Source organism: Saimiri boliviensis, chromosome X (genome assembly GCF_048565385.1).
Source record: "Saimiri boliviensis isolate mSaiBol1 chromosome X, mSaiBol1.pri, whole genome shotgun sequence".
Taxonomy (NCBI): Eukaryota; Metazoa; Chordata; class Mammalia; order Primates; family Cebidae; genus Saimiri; species Saimiri boliviensis.
The window spans coordinates 6,462,366-6,485,537 of NC_133470.1; the positions used below are offsets into that span (position 1 = coordinate 6,462,366).

Genomic DNA, 23,172 nt, shown 5'->3' on the forward strand with positions numbered 1-23,172 from the left:
GTAAACTTGTGCGGAATTTGCTGTGAGCAAAATTTGGAGTATGTTGCTTTTCCTCTACCTGATTTCTGCAGAATTTATAGAAACTATTTGAGTATTCTCAACTTATGGCAGTATAGTTATTTGCATAAGTGCAGTAAGAATCTGTTCTCTTTTGTAACAGAACAGAATTAGAAACACTAGTAATTTTACCAAGGCTTTAACTGGAATGGCATGCTTTCAAATGTAAACAGACTGCTTTAAAAAATCAAAGTTGACTTATAGAGCCAGTAAAAAGCCCCTCAGGAAAACACCTCATCCCTTGTCTGTGCGGTTTCTGTACAGGGTTCCTGACCTGTGGTAAGTAAAAAATGTCATTTTCTGGCAGGCCTAAGAAGCTCCAAGTTATCTTGAGACCTTGGGTGGAGGAAAGAGCCTATTATGGCAAATAATTATTCTTGCTGCACTTTATACAAATAATCAGTTCAAGCATAATAAGACTAAGACCTATTTTGCAAGTAAATTTGTCCTACTATAATTTGTCTTTAATAAAAATGGGGACTGGAGAGAGAAAATTTATGTTTCAAAAAACTATAAACTTCTTGAGTTTTTATTATTTTCTGTTAACCCTGAATTCTTTGTGGGCTACAAGTCCCCAAACTAATGCTTTCCAATTTTTCTTCCACTTTTCTAACTTGGACTCAATAAAATGCTACTACCTTGTTCCTGAAGCCCTGCTTATTATAAGGAATAAGCCGAAGCTTATTCCTTATAATACAGGTGACAAAAACGTGTCAGATTTTCACTACCTTCCTCATCTGTAACTAAAAAGGCCTAACCCATCTGGAATGCCACTTCCTGACATGGGAAACAGTTGTTTAATTAACTGATCTAGTCTCAGGACTAGGAAACTGACCTACAAAGATATGGGACAGTATATTTAAATATGCTCTTTCCTGTCCATCCCAATCTGTCTGTCTAACAACCACTGGCCCTCTCTCTGCTAGCCGCCCCATGTCTGATTCGTTCTCAGAGATGTACACCTGGGTCCCTCAGAGCTTGAGGTCAAGTCTGAAAAGGCTTCGGAAGCTAGGATTTTCACTCTTTATCCTAGGACATTATAGTTCACTGTTCACTTAAGTGCTGTGCCAAAGCTACAGATGGGCATACTGATGCCCTTGTCGTGCAAGTCTTGAAACCCCAACCAGGCATATGTGAATACATGCAGACAGCTGCAAAGGGGTTCCGCTCCTTTTGCCTTGGAGTCTACAGCTGTACCCACTCTGCCCACCATCAGCGGAAAGAAGGTAGAGCAGTCGTCTCTTCTTCTTCCACCTTTGTAGCCCACACCTTAAGAATAAGGAGTTGTAAAACTCAAACGGAGGGCTGGAAACCAGCTTTGCAAACATTATAACTAACTGAGAATATTTTGACAGTGAGAGAAGTCTGATGTGGCTGACTCTGTCTTGCTTCTAGCTCACAGGCTGGCTGTCTTTGCTCATTCCTGGCCAGGGGCCAAGCTAACTTGGGGGAGAAATTTAGTTTATAGTTTAAATAATAGTCCTTCCCCAAAACTAAATGTTGTTGTAAAACTAATGAAAGGCCACCAAGTTAGGATGAGAGGGGCTTGGATTCTAAATAATTTACCAGCCATTATGCTGGAAGTCAATAAGATTTGCATCTTCCCCAGTTAGTCTTGAAGATAACATCACTACTGTAGAACCTAAGACTGGCATTTGAGATGTCTTTTTCAGGTTTTTGCGTTTCTGACAACCAGATTGCCCCACTCGGACCTGCCAACCAGTCCTGTGGCCCCCACCAAGGAACTGACTCAGCACAGGAGGACAGCTACAATTCCCTATGATTTCATCTCCAACCCAACCAGTCAGCATGCTCCCCACCCTACTGCCTGCCCACCAGACTATCTTTAAAAACCCTAATCTCTAAGCCTTCAGAGAGACTGATTTGAGTACTAATAAAACTCCAGTCTCCCGTACCAGCCGGCTCTGCATGAATTAAACTCTTTATTATAATTCCCCTGTCTTGATAAATCAGCTCTGTCTAGGCAGCGGGCAAGGGGAATCCATTGGGTGGTTACATTACTCTTAATATTTGTGAATAATTGCATCTACAAAAATGATTAAGTAGCTTTGCCCACTGTAATCCTAGCAGCTGACAAATTACTCCGTAGACTCCACTGTGTTTCCTAGGGCCGCAGAATGCCTTCTTATGCAAGACACGTTTCCATGGATTCAGGAAATCATTTTAATGGTTCAGCTATCTTAATTTAAACAAAAGTTCAGGGCTTATTGTTCAGCTGAGTCTCTAAAAATATTTTTTGACTGCAGTGGCTCTTTTACATTGCTAATGTGTGTCCCTGTTTAAAAAAAGAATCTTTATGAAATAGTGAAGGCCAGCATTTCTTTGAGGTGTTGGCAGTCTTTGCTTTAGGAATAATAAAGGAAAACATTAGTTTCATCAAATAATAAAATAAGGAAGACCTGAATAAAACGTCCACATTAGTAGAGGATGAAAGGACTCTGAAACTCTATGAAACAGTAATGGCTCATGCCTTGATGTGATCTCATTAGGTGAGAGCAGCACATTTCGCTGGTGTGTTGGGACCCCCCAAGACCACCCTCAGGCTCAGTGGTTTGCTGGAAGGACTCACAGGACTCAGTAGCTGCCACACTCATGGTTTATTACAATGAAAGGATACCGATGAAAATCAGCAAGGGGAAAAGGCGCAAGGCACGAAGTCCAGGTGAAACTAAGCACAGCTTTGTAGGTGGCCACCCCCAGTGGAGTTACAGAGAGGCTCTGAATTCTCCCGGAAGAATATATGATGACCTGCGGGAAAGTGGCCAGCCAGGGAAGCTCACCTGAACCTAGGCGCTCTGGGTTTTTATTGGGGGCCATTCCTGTGGGCATGCAGCCCATGCTGAAGGGGTCAGAAGGAAAATAGGAGAATACATGACTGTCCAAACCACTTCAGGCCCAGGTCACATGGAAAACTAGGTGAGGTTTTATATCTGCAATTTGTGCATTTATGTGTATGTTAGATGTCAATTTTAAAAAATAACTTCTAAGAGTGTGTAGGAGTGGGTAAGTAGCTGGAGAACGTGATACCCAGGTCTTTCATATAGAAAAGAATAGCACATCACCCTGACCAGCTATGTGGCATGAATAATTGTTACTCCTCTACCAAGTATGTCCATTCTCCCTTTGCTAAATACAGTGGCATTGGGTTGCAGAGCCTCTGCTCACATGGGAGGTTATGTAGGGGCCTGTATGAAGGGGCTAATTGTTCAGTTACCAACCCTCTGATAACTGTGCTAGTTGCAAACAAACTGTTTGAAAAGACTGTATTGCTAAACTATTCTTTTGGTGTGATTATAACCACTTAGAGTAGCAAAATGCAGGAATCCAGAAGTTCATATATTCCAGATGTTCCTAACCGTTCCCCCTTCCTGGTTCCAGTTAAGTTTCACTTGTATGATCTTTTCTGAGTTTATTGTTGTAAATTAAGACTTGCCATTCTTATACTCATTAATTTGTTAGACGGAGAAAAAGCAATTAGAATGAAAATCAGTTGAGTGTTTATAAATTACAGTTGTTGAAATATACATCTTGCTCAGTGTAGTCAAAAAGTGTTTATAGATATTGACACCCACAAAAAACGTTAGATTGTGTTGAAGATCCACATAAGCCTTCAATTTCACTTCCTACTTTAAAAATTGGTGACGATGTGAAAATGTCTTAAGAGAGTCCACCTTTCCTGTTTTAGATAAGATGAAATAGCCACTCACTAAGGTGCCTGTCTTCCAAGTTTATTCACCGTTACATTCAAGACTTGCCCACTCAGAAATTCTAATGTGACCTTAAAAGTGTCCAGTGTTGATATGTTTTATGCTGAATTCCATTCCCTTTCTTCCTTTCTAGACTGAATAGCAAGCGAGTCGTCTGAACTGTCAGACACAACACTGTCCCTTTTCCCTGAAGTCTCAAGCAATTCACCCACCTTGGCCTCCAAAAATGCTGGGATTGCAAGCATGAGACACTGCACCCTACCTGTTTATTGTTTTTTAAAGACAGAGTCTCTCTCTCTGTTGCCCAGGCTGGAGTGCAGTGGCATGATCATAGCTTACTGTAGCCTCAGCCTCCTGCACTCAAATGATCCTCCTGCCTCAGCCCCCTGAGTAGCTGTGAGTGCAGGCATGTGCTGCCACACTCAACTAATTATTTTTATTTTTTGTAAAGGTGGGGCCTCATTTTGTTTCCCAGTATGGTGTTGAACTTCTGGCTTCAAATGATCCTTCCACCTCAACCTCACGAAGTGCTGGGATTACAGGCATAGCCAGCACACCTAGTGCCAGTCTTAGTTCTTTGCTCATTTTCTGAATTTTCACCATATTTGCATACACCTGGCATTCTTTTTTTAAATATTTTTCTTAATTGAAACAGTTGCTTTTTATTAAATGTACCAGTACCTATTAGTATACTAGCTTCATTTAGTTCTATTGTTTGCATAATATACATTCAATAGCTATTAAATTTCAAACATTTGCCCTCATGCTACTTAAAATTATTTTGAGTACCACAGAAGTGTGGTGGCTGCCAGAGAGTACTTGATGTCCAGGAATACAGCATTTGTTACCTTTTCTCCAGGAGTCTGAGAAAGGGCAGAAAGTGCCATCTGAGCTGGATGTTTGAACCAGAAGTTTTTAGGCAAAGGGAAAAGAGCACTTCAAGAAAAATAAGGAGCCTGAGTTCAGGCCCTGAGGCATAGCAAACCTGGCACGTTTCAGGAGAATGCGCCATCTTGGTGATGGGGACCTAGGGTACCTGATGGCAGGAATGAGGAAAAGGTGCTGGCAAGAAGGGTTAGTGGCAGATTAACACTAGCTGAGACATGGGAACCTGTCCATTTAGAAGCCATTGATTCATTGTTGAAAGCTAAAACTGGACATAGTGTGAGTAAAGGATGACTTGCATGCTTGGTGAAAAATTAATAACCACGGAGGTGTCTGTCAAAACCAACCAGCAACCAGGGAAAATACTTATAGTGTATTAGGCAAAAGAGAACTGGGATATAATATTCTGTGACCATAATGATTATACATAGAAATTAAGATGCATAGGCCGGGTGTGGTGGCTCACGCCTGTAATCCCAGTACTTTGGGAGGCCGAGGCAGGTGGATCACTTGAGGTCAGGAATTCAAGACCAGCCTGGCTTACCTGGCAAAACCCCATGTCTACTAAAAACATAAAAATTAGCCAGATGTGGTGGTGTGTGCCTGTAATCCCAGCTACTCAAGAGGCTGAGGCAGGAGAATCGCTTGAATTTGGGAGGCGGAGGCTGCGGTGAGCCGAGATCGCACCATCCATTGCACTCCACCCTGGGTGACAAGAGTGAAACTCTGTCTCAAAAAAAGAAGAAAAATAAATTAAGATGCATAGAGAAGAAGGGCTGGAAGAAATCCCCTGATGTGAGAACAGGAGTTGTGTTGATTGTTTAACAATGTGAGTTATTTTCTCCATCTTCCAAATTGCTTTCTCTTACATACCCAAAGTCATATCTTGACTTTTATTTGACTGTGCTTTGCAGTGGTGCTATCCATTGTAAATCTCAGGTTTAGCATTCATGCTGTCTTCCAGTTTCCAAATATTGAATCCAGAATTCATGAGTGTTCCAAACTGGTGGAGACCACACGGTACGGCTGGAGGACACAAGCGTCTCTAAGCATAGCTCTTCCTAGTGGCTGACTTGCAGCAAGAGCTGAGGCTTCTCCTGGTGTCACCTCTACTGTGATTCTCTGTGAGCATTTCCAGGAAGCAGCACCCCCTACCCTGGCCCAGGCCCCTCCAAGATTGTCTCGTCCTAGCCCGCCATTGCCCTGAGAGGAAGTAGCCACGTGACTTTATGGCCTGAGTAATGCTTTTCCCTCCTGGATGCTCCCCAACTGTAGAGGATATGAAAATAGTCTTGGCAAGGGTGCCTGGTCTGCGTTCGTCAGTGGCCTGAGCTGTACTCAGCTGCCACCCTTGGGGTCCAGGCCAGATGTTATGGCGAAACCCTATTTTAACGAGATCCTTCTGGTATTTCTTTTGGATGCCATCCGAGGCAGTTTCACTTTACAGTAAATTCCATGTTATGGTGGGTCATCTCAAACAGGTCTGCAGCACATAAAAATGTTCTCACTGCAGTCTATTTTCTGTAGCAAAATGTTGTCGGAGGTTAGGATGGGAGTTGAGGACTGGGCCTTGAGGATTTTTTTCACATAAACACATTAAAATGGAAAGCTGATATGGACATGTTCAGTGATGTAGACTACAAAAGCAAAAAGAATTCTCCCCAGCATTTTTTTTTTTTTTTTTTGCTTTTTACCATGGATATAACTGGAGTTTACATATGATAAGAACTGCTTCTTGGGCAGAAATGTAATCCTCTGGTGAGACTAATCCATCACTGTTAAAAAGAAGGGAACTGGCAGTGAATTCACCCCACAGATCAAGATAGGCTTTCGAATTCTCTCGCCTTTTCTGTTTTACTGTTCCTAACTCCGTGAGAGTGTGCGTGTGTGTCTGTGTTTTCTTCACTGTTTGATGTTTCAACCCGGCTACCACTTCCTCATCCTTGGCCTCTCTTCCATCTTTATTTTTCTCACACCCTCCCCACCTCCACCACCTTGTCCCAGCACTGTGAGGAAAGTGGGCAGCTTTCCAGGCAGCTGTAGTCCTGCTGGAGAAACCTTTATGATCCAGGAAATATTGACCGAGGAGAAGCTGTGCTGACTCCACTATGAATAGAGAGGTTGGAAAAATGTCAGCATGTGCAGAAACAAAAGGAAGTGCTCCATGTACGTTTTGGTTTCATAATGACTCTATTGTAAAACCCCTTCTCTTCAGTCCACCGGATTGGATAAGTGTGTTAACCAATGGCTGTTTGGTATCCATTGATCATAGGGCTAGACCAACAATCAAAGTTGTTTATCGCTCATAAGGTGGCTTTTGCAGGCGTGCCAAAATCATTATAAAACTCCCAGCCACAAAGTCTAACATGTATTTTCACTTCCTATCCAATAAGGGATGTCCCCACCCTTTACTTCCTGACTCGTGTAGTCATAAAGGTGCACTCCTAGTTCCTCCCTCTCTTTCATAGCTTGTTGGTCCCTGTGTGTGATAAACTTTCTTGTTGCCCTGTGTGGCATGGCGTGGCATGCCCTAGCACACTCCCTTCCTTGGGAACTGAGTAATACATTCTTCCAATGACATTAGCCTCTTTGTGTTGTCACTCAGTCACCTCCATAAATTAAAAACCCTTCAGGTTTTGTTAGGACAGTAAGGTAATTTATTTTCTCTATGTTGAATTTTAGAATTGAAAGGAACTGTGTAGATCATTGAATTCACCTGTCCATTGTTCAGAACAGGAAGCCAGGGAAGCTGATAAGGGCAGATCCAGGCCTCAGAGCACCTGGTTAAGTGTGTTCTCTCCATAAGCCTAAGAAATGGTACCAGATTCTTATGTCATTGCATCTGATGTGATCCTTCCTTCCTTATTTTCTTCTCTTCTGTTTCTTTCCTTTGCTTTCAAGACTGGTGTCTCACTTTGTCCCCCAGGCTGGAGTAAAGTGGTACAGTCATAGCTCTCTTCAGCTTCCAGCTTCTGGACTCAAGGAGTCCCTCCACATCAGCCTCCTGAGTAGCTGGGACTACAGGCACTTGCCACAACTCCTGGCTAATCTTATTATTTTTACTTTTGTAGAGAGGCGAAGTCTCACTGTGTTTCCCAGGTTGGTCTCGAACTCCTGGGCTCAAGTGGTCCTCCTACCTCGGCCTCCCAAAGTACTGGGATTATAGGCATGAGCCACCATGCCCAACCCCTTTTTTTCTTAATTTAGCTGTCTAATATGTGAGCCTTTTTGGAAGATCCAATTTATCTCTGTTTGCCTTCTGGGATATGGGAAGCATTCAGCTTCATTGTCGCATTGTAGACCGTGTTTACAACTTATTTTTGCTGAAAACTGTAATATAAATGGTGTTACTGATTAAGTGGTTTTCTTCCTCTTTTAAAAGCATGGTATTTTAAACCAAAAGTTTCCAAACACATTTTGGTAGTGTGTGCTATTTGGGTTAAGAGTGTGGAGTCAGGAGTCAGATAGCCACTTTCTACTGTGCGCCCTCATGGAAATCACTTTACTGCTCCATGACTCAGTTTCTTCATCTGTAATATGGATTTATTTGGACTAACTCATAGATTATTGCCAAGTATTTATGGTTTAATTCCTATAAAGGACTCAAAGTAAGCACTCAATGTCATTAAATTTATTGTTGTTACTATTTTTCTTGAATAATGTAATAGCTTTTATTCAGGTATATGTATATATGGTCAAGAGTCTTCTTTGATGTTTAGAGACTATCATGTGTATGACAGTCATCTTAGTCTTAAAAACTCAGTTTTTTTTCCATTTGCTGCTGTGCCTAAATCAATCCTTGTCCTTTTTCTTCCAAGTTCTCTCTTCTAAAAATATTGAGGCCTCAGTTTTATTCAGTTTCTTATTTCCCTTCATTGACATCATTCACCAGTTTCTCTGAGCCATTCATCATGAATCTTTTCAGCAGTACTGAGGAGGGGTGCTCTGTGTGTTATGACAGCTTTCCTGCCTTCAGAGGACGTCAGTCTTTTCAGAAGCCAGGAGATGCATGGGAAACATGGGACATAGCGCACAGCACTGTGATAAGACGGAAGGATGGGGAGGAGTCCTGAGGGAGCTCAGAGAAGAGGGCACTCACGTCTGTGGAGAACATGAAGAAGGCTGCTGTGGAAGAGGGAGGCCTGGCTGCAGCCATAATCACTGAAAAGCTTGGCAGGGGTAGATAAGGGAATTCTAAAGCAGAGTTTCCTGCCCTTGCACTTTGAAATTTGGGGCTGGATTTTTTTTTGTTTTATTTTGTTTTTTGAAGACAGAGTCTCACTCTGTTGCCTAGGCTGGAGTACAGTAGCGTGATCTTGGCTCGGTGCAACCTCTGCCTCCTGGATTCAAGCGATTCTCCTGCCTTAGCTTCCCGAGTAGCTGGAACCACAGACGTGTACCACCTGCCCAGCTAATTTTTGTATTTTTAGTAGAGATGGTGTTTCACCATGTTGGCCAGACTGGTTTCCTGGCCTCAAGTGATCACCTTCCTCAGCCTCTCAAAGTGCTGGGATCACAGACGTGAGCCACCATGCCCGGCTGGGGCTGGATTATTTTTTGACGTGGTAGACTGCCTTATGGATGGTAGGATGTTTAACCACATCCTTGGCCTCTGCCTGCTCGATGCCTGCAGCACATAGACACCCACCCACCCAGACACTGCCAGATGTCTTCTTCTTGGGCACAAAAACAGCTTCACTTGAGAACTACTGGTCCAGATCAAGAGACCAAAATGAGTGAAGTCATCCTATGGGAAGGCAGGCACATGCTTGGAGCACGGTCAGAGCTGGCATGGCTTTAGAACGGGGTACCAGAGGCTTGGAAGGCCTTACTGAGGTGAGGGAGCTCATCCAGGCCTGCTGGCCCTCGACTGCTATGGAAAAGGAGAGCAGTAGGTGGCTTGTGATCAGGGAAGTTACCGCAGCGGTTTTGTGTTGCATCAGGCAGCACACGCGAAGCTTATATGCTATTGCCTGACACCAAGAAAGCGCTCACTAAACACCAGCTATCATTGTTATTGTCAGGCATATTAGAAGGGAAGAGACGATCGAAGGGCTGGGAAAGAGTGAGGGCCCAGGAGCAGAGTGGTAGCAAAGAGAAAAGACAGGTGTATAGCAGAGATGTGGAGAGGACAGAGGCAAGGCATCTGGGAGGCCATGACATTTGCTTACTGCTGCTTTGTGTGTACAGCCATCCCTGGGTATCCACAAGGGGTCGATTCCAGGACCCCCTTTAATACCAAAATTCATAGATACTCAAGTCCCTGATGTCAAATGGCATAGTAGATTCTCCCCCCACCCCCGCTCAAAAATAAAATAAAATGGCATAGTAGTTACATATAACCTATGCACATCTCCTGTGAACTTTAAATCAGCTCTGTATTACTTATAATACCTAATACAATGTAAATGCTGCGTTGGTTAGATTGCATTGGTTTTTTATTTGTATTATTCTTGTCGCATTGATTTTTGTGTTTCTTTTCTGGATATTTTTGGTTGCACTGGTGGATGCAGCACTGTCGGTTATGGAGAGTCAACTGTATATGAAATCAGGTCAGCACACTGTTCCTGTAGAGGAGCAGATAGTAAATATCCTCAGCTCTATGAGCCATGTGGTCTCTGTTAAACCTACTCAACTCCCCCATTGTAGTGTGAGAATAGCCATAGACAGCACATCAATTCATGGGTGTGATTGTATCTCAATAAAACTTTGTTTACACACACAGGCGGTGAGCCAGACTTGGCCTGTGGGCCTCAGTTTGCAAGCCCATGATCTAGGCAGTGTACAAATAGCACATGGTACCCATGAGCTTTGGATAGCTGTCAGTATTTACAAGTATGTAAGTCTGTTAAATATGTAATAAAAATTCCAGTTTTAAGGCTACAAATTAACACCCTTGGTATTTGTTTCAGCTGAAGATGCAAAACCAACCCCACAGCTGCCTGAGTATTAAATGTCTACTTTTCTCTGCCAAATAAGCGGTATTTCTAAAGGCCAGTGACTGATAACTTAGCAGTTTTTGCTGATGAATCAGGCCAACATTAGCTGGGCATAGTAGTTCACTGTACAACTCAAATGGTTTGTGCAGCCACTTGTGAGGGGTATGGTTTGGCAGTGTCATAGTTGCAAGAAACACAATACCTGTACTTGGTTTGTTTTAAATCCATTTATATTGCCTAGTTAGATGAGACAGATTCTTGTGCAGACTGTTTCCTCTCTTGTGAGACTATTGCACCGTTCATTCCAAATGGACAGGACTCTACATGGAAAATCCTAGCATCCATTCATTATAAAATGTAGTCTTTTGTGTAAGCCTTTCAGTTTATCATGGTTATATTCTTTTTTTCTGCTTGGGAATAATTTTACTTCATCTGATTATTCTCTGTTACTGTGTGTTATCTAAGGTCTATGACCAATTGCATGTAGAGAGTAGCTTGCTTTTTCAATAGCAACAACCAAGAATCAAGCAGAAACTTGAGGAGAGTAGAGCTGGGGGTGGTAGCCTTTCAGGGTGTCAATTCCTCAACCGTGGTAGGGTTGATGGGAGTATATCTGTAAACATTTTTGGTTGTTACAATGGGAGTGTGCTACTGACATCTTGTGGGTAGAGGCCAGGGGTGCTTCTCAACATTGTACAATGCATGGGACTATGTCCCCCACAGCAAAGAAGGATTCAGCCTAAAAGTCAGCCATACTGTGGTTGAGAAACCCTGCTGTCAAGAGATTCATCAGGGATATACCTCCTAAGTAAGTGGCAAGCCTGCTGTCTTCAGGAATGTCTCTAGGCTAGCCTACTGATGACATCAAGGACACTAACCCATCACCTTCACACAGTCTTTCATTGAGGTACCACTAAGCTCTTTATTCTCCTGCCCGTTAGCTACTTCTGCACCTGCTGCTGGGGCAGCCCTGGGTGCTTCATTTATCATTGACATTCTGATCTTTGTTCCTACGGATGTCTTGTTGGATAGAAGAGATGTGTTCAGAGATGCAGGAAAGCTGAGGAGGCACAAGGCACTGAAGTCTTACCACTCTGGCAGACTGCAAATGAATGTACCCATTAGCTCTGGAGTCCAGGTGGGAGGGGTGGGATGCTGGCAGGTATGGAGGCAGGGATGGCCCTAGAAGAGAAGCATCTTCCCTGGAGGTACCATGTCTTCCAAGACATTACCTTCCACAGCACCCTGGCACCTGGTTCCAGCAACTGTGGCCTAGGAGGAAGCGGTCAGGCCTAAGAGGAAGTGGTCAAGCAGCCTCTGTTACATAGTCCTTGGGCATTGTATTAGTTTGTATGGGCTATAACCAATACTTTAGACTGGGTAATTTATACACAACCAAAATGTATTGCTCACAGTTCTGGAGGCTGGGAAGTCCAAGATCAAGACACCAGCAGATTTGGTGTCCAGTGAAGTCCTGTTCCTCATGGATGGCTCCTCCTGTGTTTTCACATGGTGAAAGGGATGGGGTAGGTTGCTTGAGCCTCTTTTATAGGGGCACTGGTCCCATTCACGAGAGTGGAGCCGTCATGACTTAATTAGTTCATGAAGGCCTCACCTCTTAACACCATCACTTTGGGGATTTGTCTCCCACATGCCAATCTGGGGGGGACACAGACATTCAGAACATAACACGCATCTTCCTGTCCCAGAACGAATATCAGAACTAGAAAATATCCTGGTAGCCATTTCATCTGCCATCCTCATTGTTCCAACAAGGAAAGCTGGGACAGTGACCTCGACTCACTGTGTCTTCTCTCCTTCACATGTGTCATGGGTCTGGCTGCTGTCCCATCTATGTGTCTCATCAGCACTTCAAGGTACTTTTTATCCCCACACCGCAGAGGAGGAAAGGCAGGCCCAGCCAAATGAAGTGGCATGGACCAGGCACCCGGTGGCGGATGGAGGACAGAACCCAGCCCTCCTCCTTGCCTTCACGAGATCACATGATCAGAAATCAGTAAGAAAATCTTAGAGGAAATGGACTGAAAAACCATTGTTCTAGAGCCCATGTAGAGATCCATTCAAAGAAATGCAGCTAGTGAAAAGTTCAGCAAATAGGAAGACTTCTGTTAACCGTGGTATGGAATGTACGTCTCCCAGGTCTTTATGAAAGTGCCTAACTTCCAGCCATGACAGCCTACCCTCTCCATAAGAGGTCCCAAGCTAATGAAAGACCTTCAGGGTACCCCTGTAGAACTATTCTGCACTTTTGTTGTTGTGTATCTGCGTAGGATATGCCTGCCAGCAGACAACTTTCAGCTCTCTGCAGAAGTCTGAGACTCTGCACCCTTCATCCATCTTTATTGGTTCATCTCCTTGTTCCCAGAAGCCTTAATCGAATGTGAATACCATTGTCCACATGGTCCAGAAATGAAATCAATGTTGGAGAGCATAGTCATGTAGAGAAATGAAGTTACAAATTTCTCTACAGCCAAACCATGTTGTTAACCCAGATGAAAGAGAAATCAAGGGCACACTCCCGCCGTGGGTTAGACAGCTTTGCACACCATTCTTTATGAGTTGCTTGAGCTGCACCCAAGATGGCTGTTGTTCAGAGCTGCCAGTGGTCTAGCTGAGCAGCCAGTTGGAAATGGAGTCTGTGTCCATGCAGATAATTCAAGAATTTTGGTTTCTGTGCCTGTGGGTCTTGGAGGGTAAAGTAAAAAGCAGAATTTCAAAGTCACATGGTCTATGGTTCACAGTTTAGTTCAGCCCCTTATCACATAAACCGTGGGTGGGTTGCCTGACGTCTCCAGTGTTTGTCCTCATATGTGAAACAAAAACAGTACCCACTCTGAACAGCTGCTACAGAGACTGAGGTAGTGGACAGAGCGCCCAGGTTTGGTTGAAGGTGGTAATGTGGTCAAAATCGGCTCTGTTTCACAGAGCATATGACTGCAGGTATCAGTTCTGTGGCCCAGTGCTCCTGTGGGAATCAATGAGTGAGAGTAGATGAATAAAACATGCCAGGAGCATGAGACTCTCCTTCCACAATTGCTCCATTGGCCATGAGGTTTGCTTGTCAGGAACCCTCATCAGCACCTAATGTTGGATTCTGGTACATTCAGTAGACATTTCTAGATGCTGTTTCATGGTGGCTAAGAATAGTTTCTGGCTGCCCAGGCTTGGATCTCAGCCCCACCCCTACAAACTGAGCAACAGGAGCCTGTCAGTTACCCTCAAAAGATCTCAGAGACCTGATTCATCAAGGAAAAAGGACAGTGACAGAATGATGTTGAGAGACTTAAAGCTATTGAGTAGGAGCCAGGTGAGTGGCTCCTACCAGCCAGGAGAGTCGTGATGTCTGTGAGAGAGGAATCACCATGGCCCGGACTAGATAAGGAAGAGTCCATGCAATAGAGCATTGGGCCAAGAATGCAGTGAGGTCCTGCTTTATTCATTGACTGAGGTTTTTCTATTCCACACTTTGCCGAAGATCTCAATGATAAAAGCTTGCAGGTAAAACTCTGTATAACATGGCGGAGAATAGAGTCATTGGTGAATCCAAGGGTGGGTTGCTTCATTTTGGTAGGAGTGAGTAGGGGAAAAGGAAGGTGGATAGAGAGAGAGAAAACAAGTTAGAAGGAAAAGATAAGGTTGTTGTAAAGAACCTTGGCTTATATCCTCCAAAAACACAGGGGCGGAGGAACCCTTGGGGATAGGGGAACCTGGAAAGGGCTCCTCTGCAACCTAATGTAGGCGGTTAGTTTAGTTCGTAAAGAAATATACAAGGCTCTGTGCAATTGATTGTAAAATTAATAGCAGCTACCCTGTTACTCAGATAAATCTCAACTACACATTTGATATGCTCTTTACAACCTGGAGATGGGGACAGAACAGAGGGTGGATTGAGGAGGAGGGAGTAGACAGAGAAAAGTGAAGTATCAGAAAGCAGCAAGGAGAGCAAGGCGCAGAGCTCGTCTCCTGGAGGAACGAACATTCCCATCTGGCGAGCATTTTGTTTATTGCAAGGTCAGTTTGTATTTGGATAAGGAGAGGCAGAAGGGCACTGATGGGAAAGCAGAGGGAAGCCGGCTGCCACTGCCCCCCTTTGGCCGAATGAAAGATGGCGAAGAGGAGCACACGCCCAGTGAGCTGACAGTCCCATCTCCTGGGATAACCAGATCCTCAGCTTGCAGACTGGCCTAACCAGGGAGGTACACTGGCCACTTTCAGAACTCCCTGCTTCCTGCTCATTTGCCTCATCCGTGGAGGATGTAAACTGTGAGAGTTGAAAGCCACACCGTGGGAATGCCTTGGTGTCCGTCCCACCTGTTTCCAGGGAGACAAGCATGGGGGTCCATGTTCCTCACATGAGATCCCCCCGTGACCTCCAACTCCCAAGGATTTCAAGCTCCTGTACACCCCCAGTCAGCCTCTGCACCAAGCAAAGTGGCCCAGCCCCGCCAGGCGGGGTTTCCTGTTTTAGGAAACTCCCTGCAGCAGCCTAGACTTGCTGGCAGTAGGATGCCGCCTCCCTCCCTCTCCTTGAGGAAGGGCTGTTGCAGCTTCCCCATCCCCCCGCCGACCTCCACATACATGGCCAGTGTCGTTGCCTTCTTTCCTTGAAGCAGGCATCATCCACAAGAGCAAGGCATGGCTTTCTGTGTATTCAGTCCTGATCCCCTTCCCAACAGCTTCATTCAAGAGCCTTCATCCAAAGCTGATCTGAAAACACCTTTAAATTGCCAAGCATCATTGATCAGCAGCTTCCTACAGCAGCAGTGAAAGAGACGCAGTGGGGGAGGAAAGGAAAAGAGCCAGCATCTATTAGCAAGGAGAAAATTCCCAGTGTTTGGAGAAAATGACAGCGCCACATCAGTCAGTCGAGATCGGCCTCTTCTCTGTCTTCAGATGTTGGGTTGTGATGCACTTGTGTCAGCACTCAGGGTCAGCGTTTACTGTTCCCTCATCTTGGGCTGATGAAAGGTGCCCTGTGTGTTTGCACGGGGTGACACAGAGAGGCTTCAGCATGAGCTTCTGTAGAGTCATACGAACAGCAGAGTTAGGGGGAGCCGGGAGCCAAATTTCAGTAACAGATATGTCCAACCGGGGCATGCAGGGCAAACTCTATTGTCTGTTCTCTGTTTTATTGTTAATAACACTGAAACGGGTCTACCATTAAAGGCCCTTGTTTCATCACATACCAACCTGGTCTTCCTGGGTCTGAAATCCCTCCTTCTCCCTCTGCCCTTTCCTACCTTGCTGAACCCAAATCAGAAGCATCTCTGGGCATTCTACAGCCATGTCTGTCCCCACAAATTAAGTGTGTTTGAAATCCGCAGGCCACCTTCAGATCTCAACGGCTGCACCTCCCTCCGTCAATTGGGGTCTCATTCAACCTCGGCTTTCCCCTCTTGCTGCAGGTTTTTCCCACTCGGCTTTCACATTCGGGATCGAGAGCCACATCAGCCAGTCCAACATCAATGGGACACTAGTGCCGCCGGCCGCCCTCATCTCCATTCTCCAGAAGGGCCTACAGTATGTAGAGGCCGAGATCAGTATCAATGAGGTATGTAGCTGCCGGGCTCGGTTCCCAAACAGCAGAGCCCTGGGAAGCTGCAAGAGCTTGGAACGCATTGGAAACTAACATGCATATCCCTCAGGCATTTGGGATTAATTCAGTGGCAGGGTACAGTGGCTTATGCCGATGATCCCAGGACTTTGGGAGGCTAAGGCAAGAGGTCCACTTGGGCCCAGGAGTTTGAGACCAGCCTGGACAACGTGGTGAAACAGCATTTCTACAAAACATTTTAAAATTAGCTCAGTGTGGTGGTACACACCTGTAGCCCCAGCACTTAGAAGGCTGAGCTGAGAGGATCAGATCACTCAAGCCCGAGAGGTTGAGGCTTCAGTGAGCTCTAATTGCGCCACTACACTCCAGCCTGGGCAACACAGTGAGACTCCATCTCTAAAATAAAATTTAAAAAAGAAAGGAAGTTGGGTTTTTTTCCACTTTGTGTTAATAACTTATTGATCAGGGATGACACAGTAGCAAGCTTCCAGTGCCCCTCCCACATGGTTCTGTGTTTTTTAGTTAAATATAGAATTATTGGCTGTTGACTCATGTAAACAATTACACTGCCGCATCTTTTTCAGATGCGGCAGATCTTCAGCTGCTCTGGGCTTCAGATTGGACGTTTGCCTTGCACTTAGCAGATTTGCTCTCCTTGAATTCCTAGAGTAGATTGGCTAGAGGGAGGCCCGACACGTGGTCAGGTGGAATCTGTATTTTGGGGGAACCTGACAGAGAGCATCACCAGAGGCTGCATCAGGGCAGAGAGGCAATGGCTCTTGTGTTAACGAGGATCTCAGGGGATGCTTTCATTACCGGGCTCGTTGTAGAACAGATGGGGTAAGGGGATGGGAAAATAAATACACATTAAAATTATGCACTTGGCTTGGATCCCCTCCTCCTTTTTAGATTGGCCCACAGTTAGAAGTTGTGCCAGTTTGATACCAATTTTGGTTTTAAACCACACACCTTATCCTCTCTTGTCCCCTCCTATTCTGGTCTCATGATTCTGCAATGAAGATCCCCTTGACTTCAGGGGACTTCTGGGATCCACAGCCTTTCCTGCCACCTTCACCTGAGTCTCTCTCGCTCTCTTTTTTTTTTTTTTTTGAGACTGATTCTCACACTATTGCCCAGGCTAGGGTGCAGTGGCACAATCATGGCTTACCGCAGCCTCAACCTTCTGGGCTCAAGTGATACTCCTGCCTCAGCCTCCCAAAGCACTGGGACCAAAGAAAGTCGCTGTTACTGATTGCTCAATCCCCCCAGCTTCCTCCCTCTGCCCCTCTTTCTTCTGCTCTGACCGAGGAACGTGATTCTACCCAAGTTTTCCATAGTGTACCATGATCCATCCCACCTGGCAGTCACATTCTTCCAGGATTCCCTCTGTCCCGTCTTCCTGGGAACTGCTCTCACCCTTCCAAACCTTTCTCCATGTTACACTGCTTTCTCTTTACCTTTTAAAAAAACTCTTAGACAATCACAAAGTAATATAGTCTGTTTTCTTTGTCTTTTCTTTTCTTTTTTTTTTTTTTTTTGAGCCCAGGTCTCTTTCTGTCACCCAGATGGGAGTGCAGTGGTACAATCATAGCTCACTGCAGCCTGAAACTCCTGGCTCAGATGATCCTCCCGCCTCAGCCTCCTGAGCAGCTTGGACTTAATAGGCACACACCATCATGCCAGGCTAATTTTTTATTTTTTGTAGAGATGAGGTCTCACTGGTCTCGAACTCTTGGGCTCAAGCAGTCCTCCCGCCTTGGCCTCCCAAAGTGCTGGGAGTACAGGCATGAGCCGTCGTGCCCAGCTCCTATTTTCCTCCTTGCCCTTTTGCCTGCCATTTTCTGAAAGCCATGACTTTGAAAGCTCTGGTGTTTTTTCCTCTCTTGTGCTCCCTTTTACCTGGCAAACCAGCCATCTCCTCTTTCTCTTCTTCACACTTGGTGCCCTGGATCTTCCACTGACTCCTTCTGGCCCTGTCTCGTTTCCTTCTCTGTAAAACGCACGTGTGTGGCTAAGAGGACATGTCCCCAAAGTCCAGCCAGCCCTCAAATCTCAAGATACCCGTGACTGTTTTTCCCTGCTCGTTGCCTTCTACCGCTTATCTGTCAGGAAACCTTCATAGTTTCCTTTCCTTAGCACTCCAGATTCCAGCACTCCAGAGGCTAATGAGAGACCATCCCATTTGTCACAGTGGTTTCTAATCATTAAAAAGTGAGACACGCCAGGGGCAGTGGCTCACATCTGTAATCCCAGCACTTTGGGAGGCCAAAGTTGGAGGGTTGCCTGAGGCAAGAAGTTCTAGACCAGCCTGGGCAATATAACAAGACCCTGTCTCTACAAAAAAATAAAAAAATAAGCCAGGTGCAGTGGCGCATGCTTGTAACCCCAGCTACTCCGGAGGCTAAAACAGGAAGATCACTTTGGGCCAAGAGTTTGAGGCTGCTGTGAGCCGTGACTGTGCTCCTGCACTCCAGCCTGGATGACAGAGCGAGACCCTGTCTCTAAGGAAAAGAAGAGACAGAGAATATTCCCTCGGAGGTGAAATGAGGACGTGTTGTTACGATCTTGGACAGTTACCGCGTTTTGTGATATGCTTGTTCATTTGGGTGTGAACATATGAAGGAGGAAGGGGGTGTGGAAGCATCTTGACCAGCCGGTCACCATTGCCCACTCCATGACCAGAATCAAGGGCCAAGAGTGGCTGAGGAGGTTGATGCAGCTAGTTCTTTGCATACGTTGTATTCCTTATTTTGAATATTGTCTTGTAATCAGAAATCATCTGGGGTGATGTTTTATTTAGTTCTTCTTCGGCTGAAACCTGAGCCTTTCCATTTTTCCTCATTTCGGAGGTAATTCAGGTTCAGAGCATATAAAAATGCGTTTACACTTCCACCAGATACAACCCCGAGGCATAGTGAGGTTCACCTGATTGGAATATCTGGCATGCTTCCCAAGGAAAGAACTTCCTGCTGTATTTTTAAATATGTGTGAAAAGTTTTTTATGGTAAATGGAAATCAGAGAATCAAAGGATGTTCAAAAAATCATGAATTGAAATGATGTCGATTCTGTCATGGCTATAGTTAGTCTAACCTTGAACCCAAGGAGTCATTTCAAGTAGTAGCAAGTGCCTATTTTATTAAATCCCATGGACAGATGGACCCAGAATCCAATCCTGAATGGTACCGCCATCTCATAGGGCTCTGCTTCTGAAGCATTACCCTCCTGTATCATGGCTGGTCATTTGCAGAGATGGTGCACACAGGCGATAGCACCTGGGCGGGGCTTCCCCACCACAGCACACAGTATTTGGGGCTGGATGAGTCTCCATGGTGGGGCTGTCCTGGGCATCCGCCAGATGCCCGGAGCACCCCTCCTCCCTTAGTTGTAACAGCCAAAAATGTCTCCAGATGTTGCCTAATGCCCCCCAAGGAGATAGTCACCCCCCCACCCCATGTTGAGAATCATCGCCTCAGGGATAGCACTTTCTGTAAAGAATAAATGGCTTTTTTGTCTGCAATACCCCCCCTGGGTTTGACACTCAGAACAGCTGTCATACTTAGTTCTTACCGACAGTTTGCCATGTCACCTTCCCTGTCCCCCCACCCACTGTGGGATCTCTTCACCCCAGGCTCTCAGCCTCCGGGTCCATGTGCTTCCCCCTCAGCCCCCTGGTTGCTGGGACTCAGCTGTTTATGCTCCATTTTCCTGCATTTCTTCTGCCCGGAGAGCAGAGGCCGTTCCCAGAGCCCTCACCCACGTGAGCTGACAACTGTCACTTGGCTTGTTTCCCCAGGATGGCACAGTGTTCGACGGCCGCCCCATAGAGTCCCTGTCACTGATAGATGCTGTGATGCCTGATGTGGTGCAGACACGGCAGCAGGCGTTCCGAGAGAAGCTCGCTCAGCAGCAAGCCAGTGCAGCAGCCTCGGCGGCCACCTCAACCACAGCCGGTGTTTCCCAGCAAAACCCACCAAAGAATGCACAGACCCCAGTGAATGGGGAAGAGATCAGAGCACATGATATCAGTGAGTGCGGGGACTCTGGGAATTCGGTGGGTCTCTCTGGGTTCATTGTTTTCTTCTGAATCTGGGCAAATCCGAATGCCTTCTTAGAAATCTGCCTGCTATAAATGTCTTAGAAGCTGCTCTCTAGTGTTTACTTATGATCTGGCTGGAAGAACTTGCCGTTCCATTTTTTCTATCACAACCATTGAACCTGACCTTCTTTTTTTTTTTTTTTTTGAGACAGAGTCTCACACTGTTGCTGGGCTGGAGTGCAATGGTGCGATCTTGGCTCACTGCAACCTTCGCCTCCCAGGTCCAAGCAATTCTCCTGCCTCAGCCTCCCAAGTAGCTGGGATTACAGGTGCCCACCACCACACCTGGCTAATTTTTTGAATTTTTAGTAGAGACGGGATTTCACTATTTTTGCCAGGCTGGTCTCGAACTCCTGACCTCGTGATCTGCCCACCTCAGCCTCCCAAAGTGCTGGGATTATAGGCGTGAACCACCATGCCCGGCCTGACCTGACCTTCTTTACCCTCATCTTCAACCTTGGGAAATGTTGCTGCTAACCTGAGAGCTCTCTTCTAACACATGATTGTTGCCCATGATACACAAAAGTGTTTCATTCGTGGACACCTTCATTCGTAGTCTCAGCCTCCAGCCTTCCGCGTTGAGTATAATCACTGAGCTCACTCACAGTTCCTGCCAAGGGCACTGGGTCCCAGACACTGTGCATAGGCTTATTTGGTCTTTGCAAAACCCTAGGACATCCGTCCCTGTTAGGTGATTGCCCATGAGTATGTGGCAAGTCAGACAGACCAAATTTCTACCCAGAGAACCTGCTCCACTTAGACATACTGATCTAGAAACCCGTAGAGACGCCACCTCAAGGTGTAAGTTCAGAACAAGCATGTGTGCCGTGCATGGCATACCATGGGTGTGTGTGTATATGTATGTTGTGCATGTATATATCTGCATGTGCTTGTGCATGTGTGTCTGGGTGTGTGTGTACCTGTGCACCCGTGCATGGTGTAGTGTGTGTGCGTGTGTGTGTGTGTGTGTGTGTCTGTCTGTCTGTCTGTCTGTGTGTTCTTCCTTATTTGAAAGTTGTTTCTGGCCGAGCATGGTGGCTCACGCCTGTGATTCCAGCACTTTGGGAGGCCAAGGCAGGTGGATCACCTGAGGTCAGGAGTTTGAGACCAGCCTGGCCAACTTGGCAAAACCCTGTCTCTACTAAAAATACAAAAATTAGCCAGGCGTGGTGGTGGGCACCTATAATTCCAGCTACTCTGGAGGCTAAGGCAGGAGAAAAACTTGAACCCAGGAGGCAGTGGTTGCAGTGAGCTGAGATAGCGCCATTACACGCCAGCCTGGACGACAGAGCAAGACTCTGTCTTAAAAAAGAAAGAAAGTTGTTTTCCTTGGAGCAGCCATTTAGCCCAGCAGTCCTTGAAGATTGAGCTGACGATGACATTGGTGTCTTAACCTGGTACATCTCGACTCCACAACTTTCTCGTGTGTAGAGGGCCGGCCGGCTGCCACTGGAGTCAAGCCCTGTGGCAAGTTACCATCCACAGGCACCAGCTAACAAATTCTCCGGAGAATCAGATCCAGCATTGAATGGAAGCTTCACAGATTGTTAACAACGTTTCTATTGCAATAGGGTGACAGAAAGGCCACCTGCCTCAGATAAAAGGAAAAGACCTCTCAGCAGCCTTATGTTGATAAGGTCCACTTGTGGGGAAGGAAGAGAAGAGTCTGGCCCCCCTCCTCTGTGCATGTGGCCAGTTCACACCGGTTGAAACTCTGGAACAGCTACTCCAACCTGACCCACAGCCCAATCTGTGGAGACAGGAGAGTTGGAAGGCTGCGTTTTGATAAGAATAAAAATACTGGCTGCCATGCCTGCCTGGAGTTACCAGGCCCCCTGCCACTGCGTGGCTGGCTAGGATGCTAGTTTCTCTCTTACTGTCTCCAGGGACGGTGGATCTGCCACACGCAGAAAGATGTTTTTCCTCTCTTCCAGCCAGATGACACTTTCAGAGCATGGAAGAAACACCAAAAGTCCCATTGCTGTTTGAATCTTTTGTATCAGGCTTCTTGAGCCAAGCAGGACCACCAGGTGTTTCCTTATGTTTTACATAAACAAAACTCCTTACTCAGTGGCAGGTAACCTAAGATCACATTGCTTCAGTTTCCCAGGTTTTCCACCAAAGTACCTTTACGAAAGACATACAACGAAGCGTGCTCAATTCCTCGCCATATTGTGAAACTGTTACCCATGGCTAATTGTTTGATGATCAGGCTGTATTGCTGCCTTTTCTTTCTTTCTTTTTTTTTTTTTTTTTTTTTTGTTGTTGTTGTTGTTGTTGTTGTTGAGATGAAGTCTCACTCTTGCCTAGACTGGAGAGCAGTGGCGCAATCTTGGCTCGCTGCAACCTCCAACTCCCAGGTTCAAGCGATTCTTCTGCCTCAGCCTCCTAAGTAGCTGGGACTATAGGTACACGCCACCAAGTCTGGCTCATTTTTGTGTTTTTAGTAGAGACGGGGTTTCACCATATTGGCCAGGCTAGTCTTGAACTCCTGACCTCATGATCCGCCTGCCTCAGCCTCCCAGAGTACTGGGATTACAGGCGTGAGCCACCGCCGCCCGGCCTTATTGCTGCTTTTTCATGAGTATAAACCAGGAGCTAGCAAACTTTCTTACAGGGACAGGCAGCAAATGTTTCAGGCTTTGAGGGTCATGCAGTCTCTGTCACAGCTGCTCAAGTCAGCCCAGTTGCGGTAACAAAAGGCCACAGACCAGGTGGTTTAAGAATTTGCTCTCACAGTTCTGGAGGCAGGAGGTCTGAGATCAAGGAGTGGGCAGGCCCAGCTCCTTCGTGAGGGCTCTCTCCTTGGCTTATAGAGACCGTCTTTTTTCCATGTCCTCACATGCTCATTCCTTTGGTGTGTCTGTGTCCTGATTTCCCTTTCTTATAAG

General features: G+C 45.8%; 1 protein-coding gene across 3 annotated transcripts in view; it reads left to right on the forward strand.

Moving 5' to 3' along the window:
• TBL1X (transducin beta like 1 X-linked) overlaps positions 1-23,172 on the forward strand; it is a 247,138-nt gene that overhangs the window by 196,127 nt on the left and 27,839 nt on the right. For all 3 annotated transcript variants that reach the window (XM_074391739.1, XM_010336237.3, XM_010336240.3), the window contains 2 exons: positions 16,036-16,181; positions 19,979-20,210. In XM_074391739.1, coding sequence (XP_074247840.1) covers positions 16,036-16,181; positions 19,979-20,210 — 378 coding nt within the window. The remainder of the gene's footprint in view (positions 1-16,035; positions 16,182-19,978; positions 20,211-23,172) is intronic.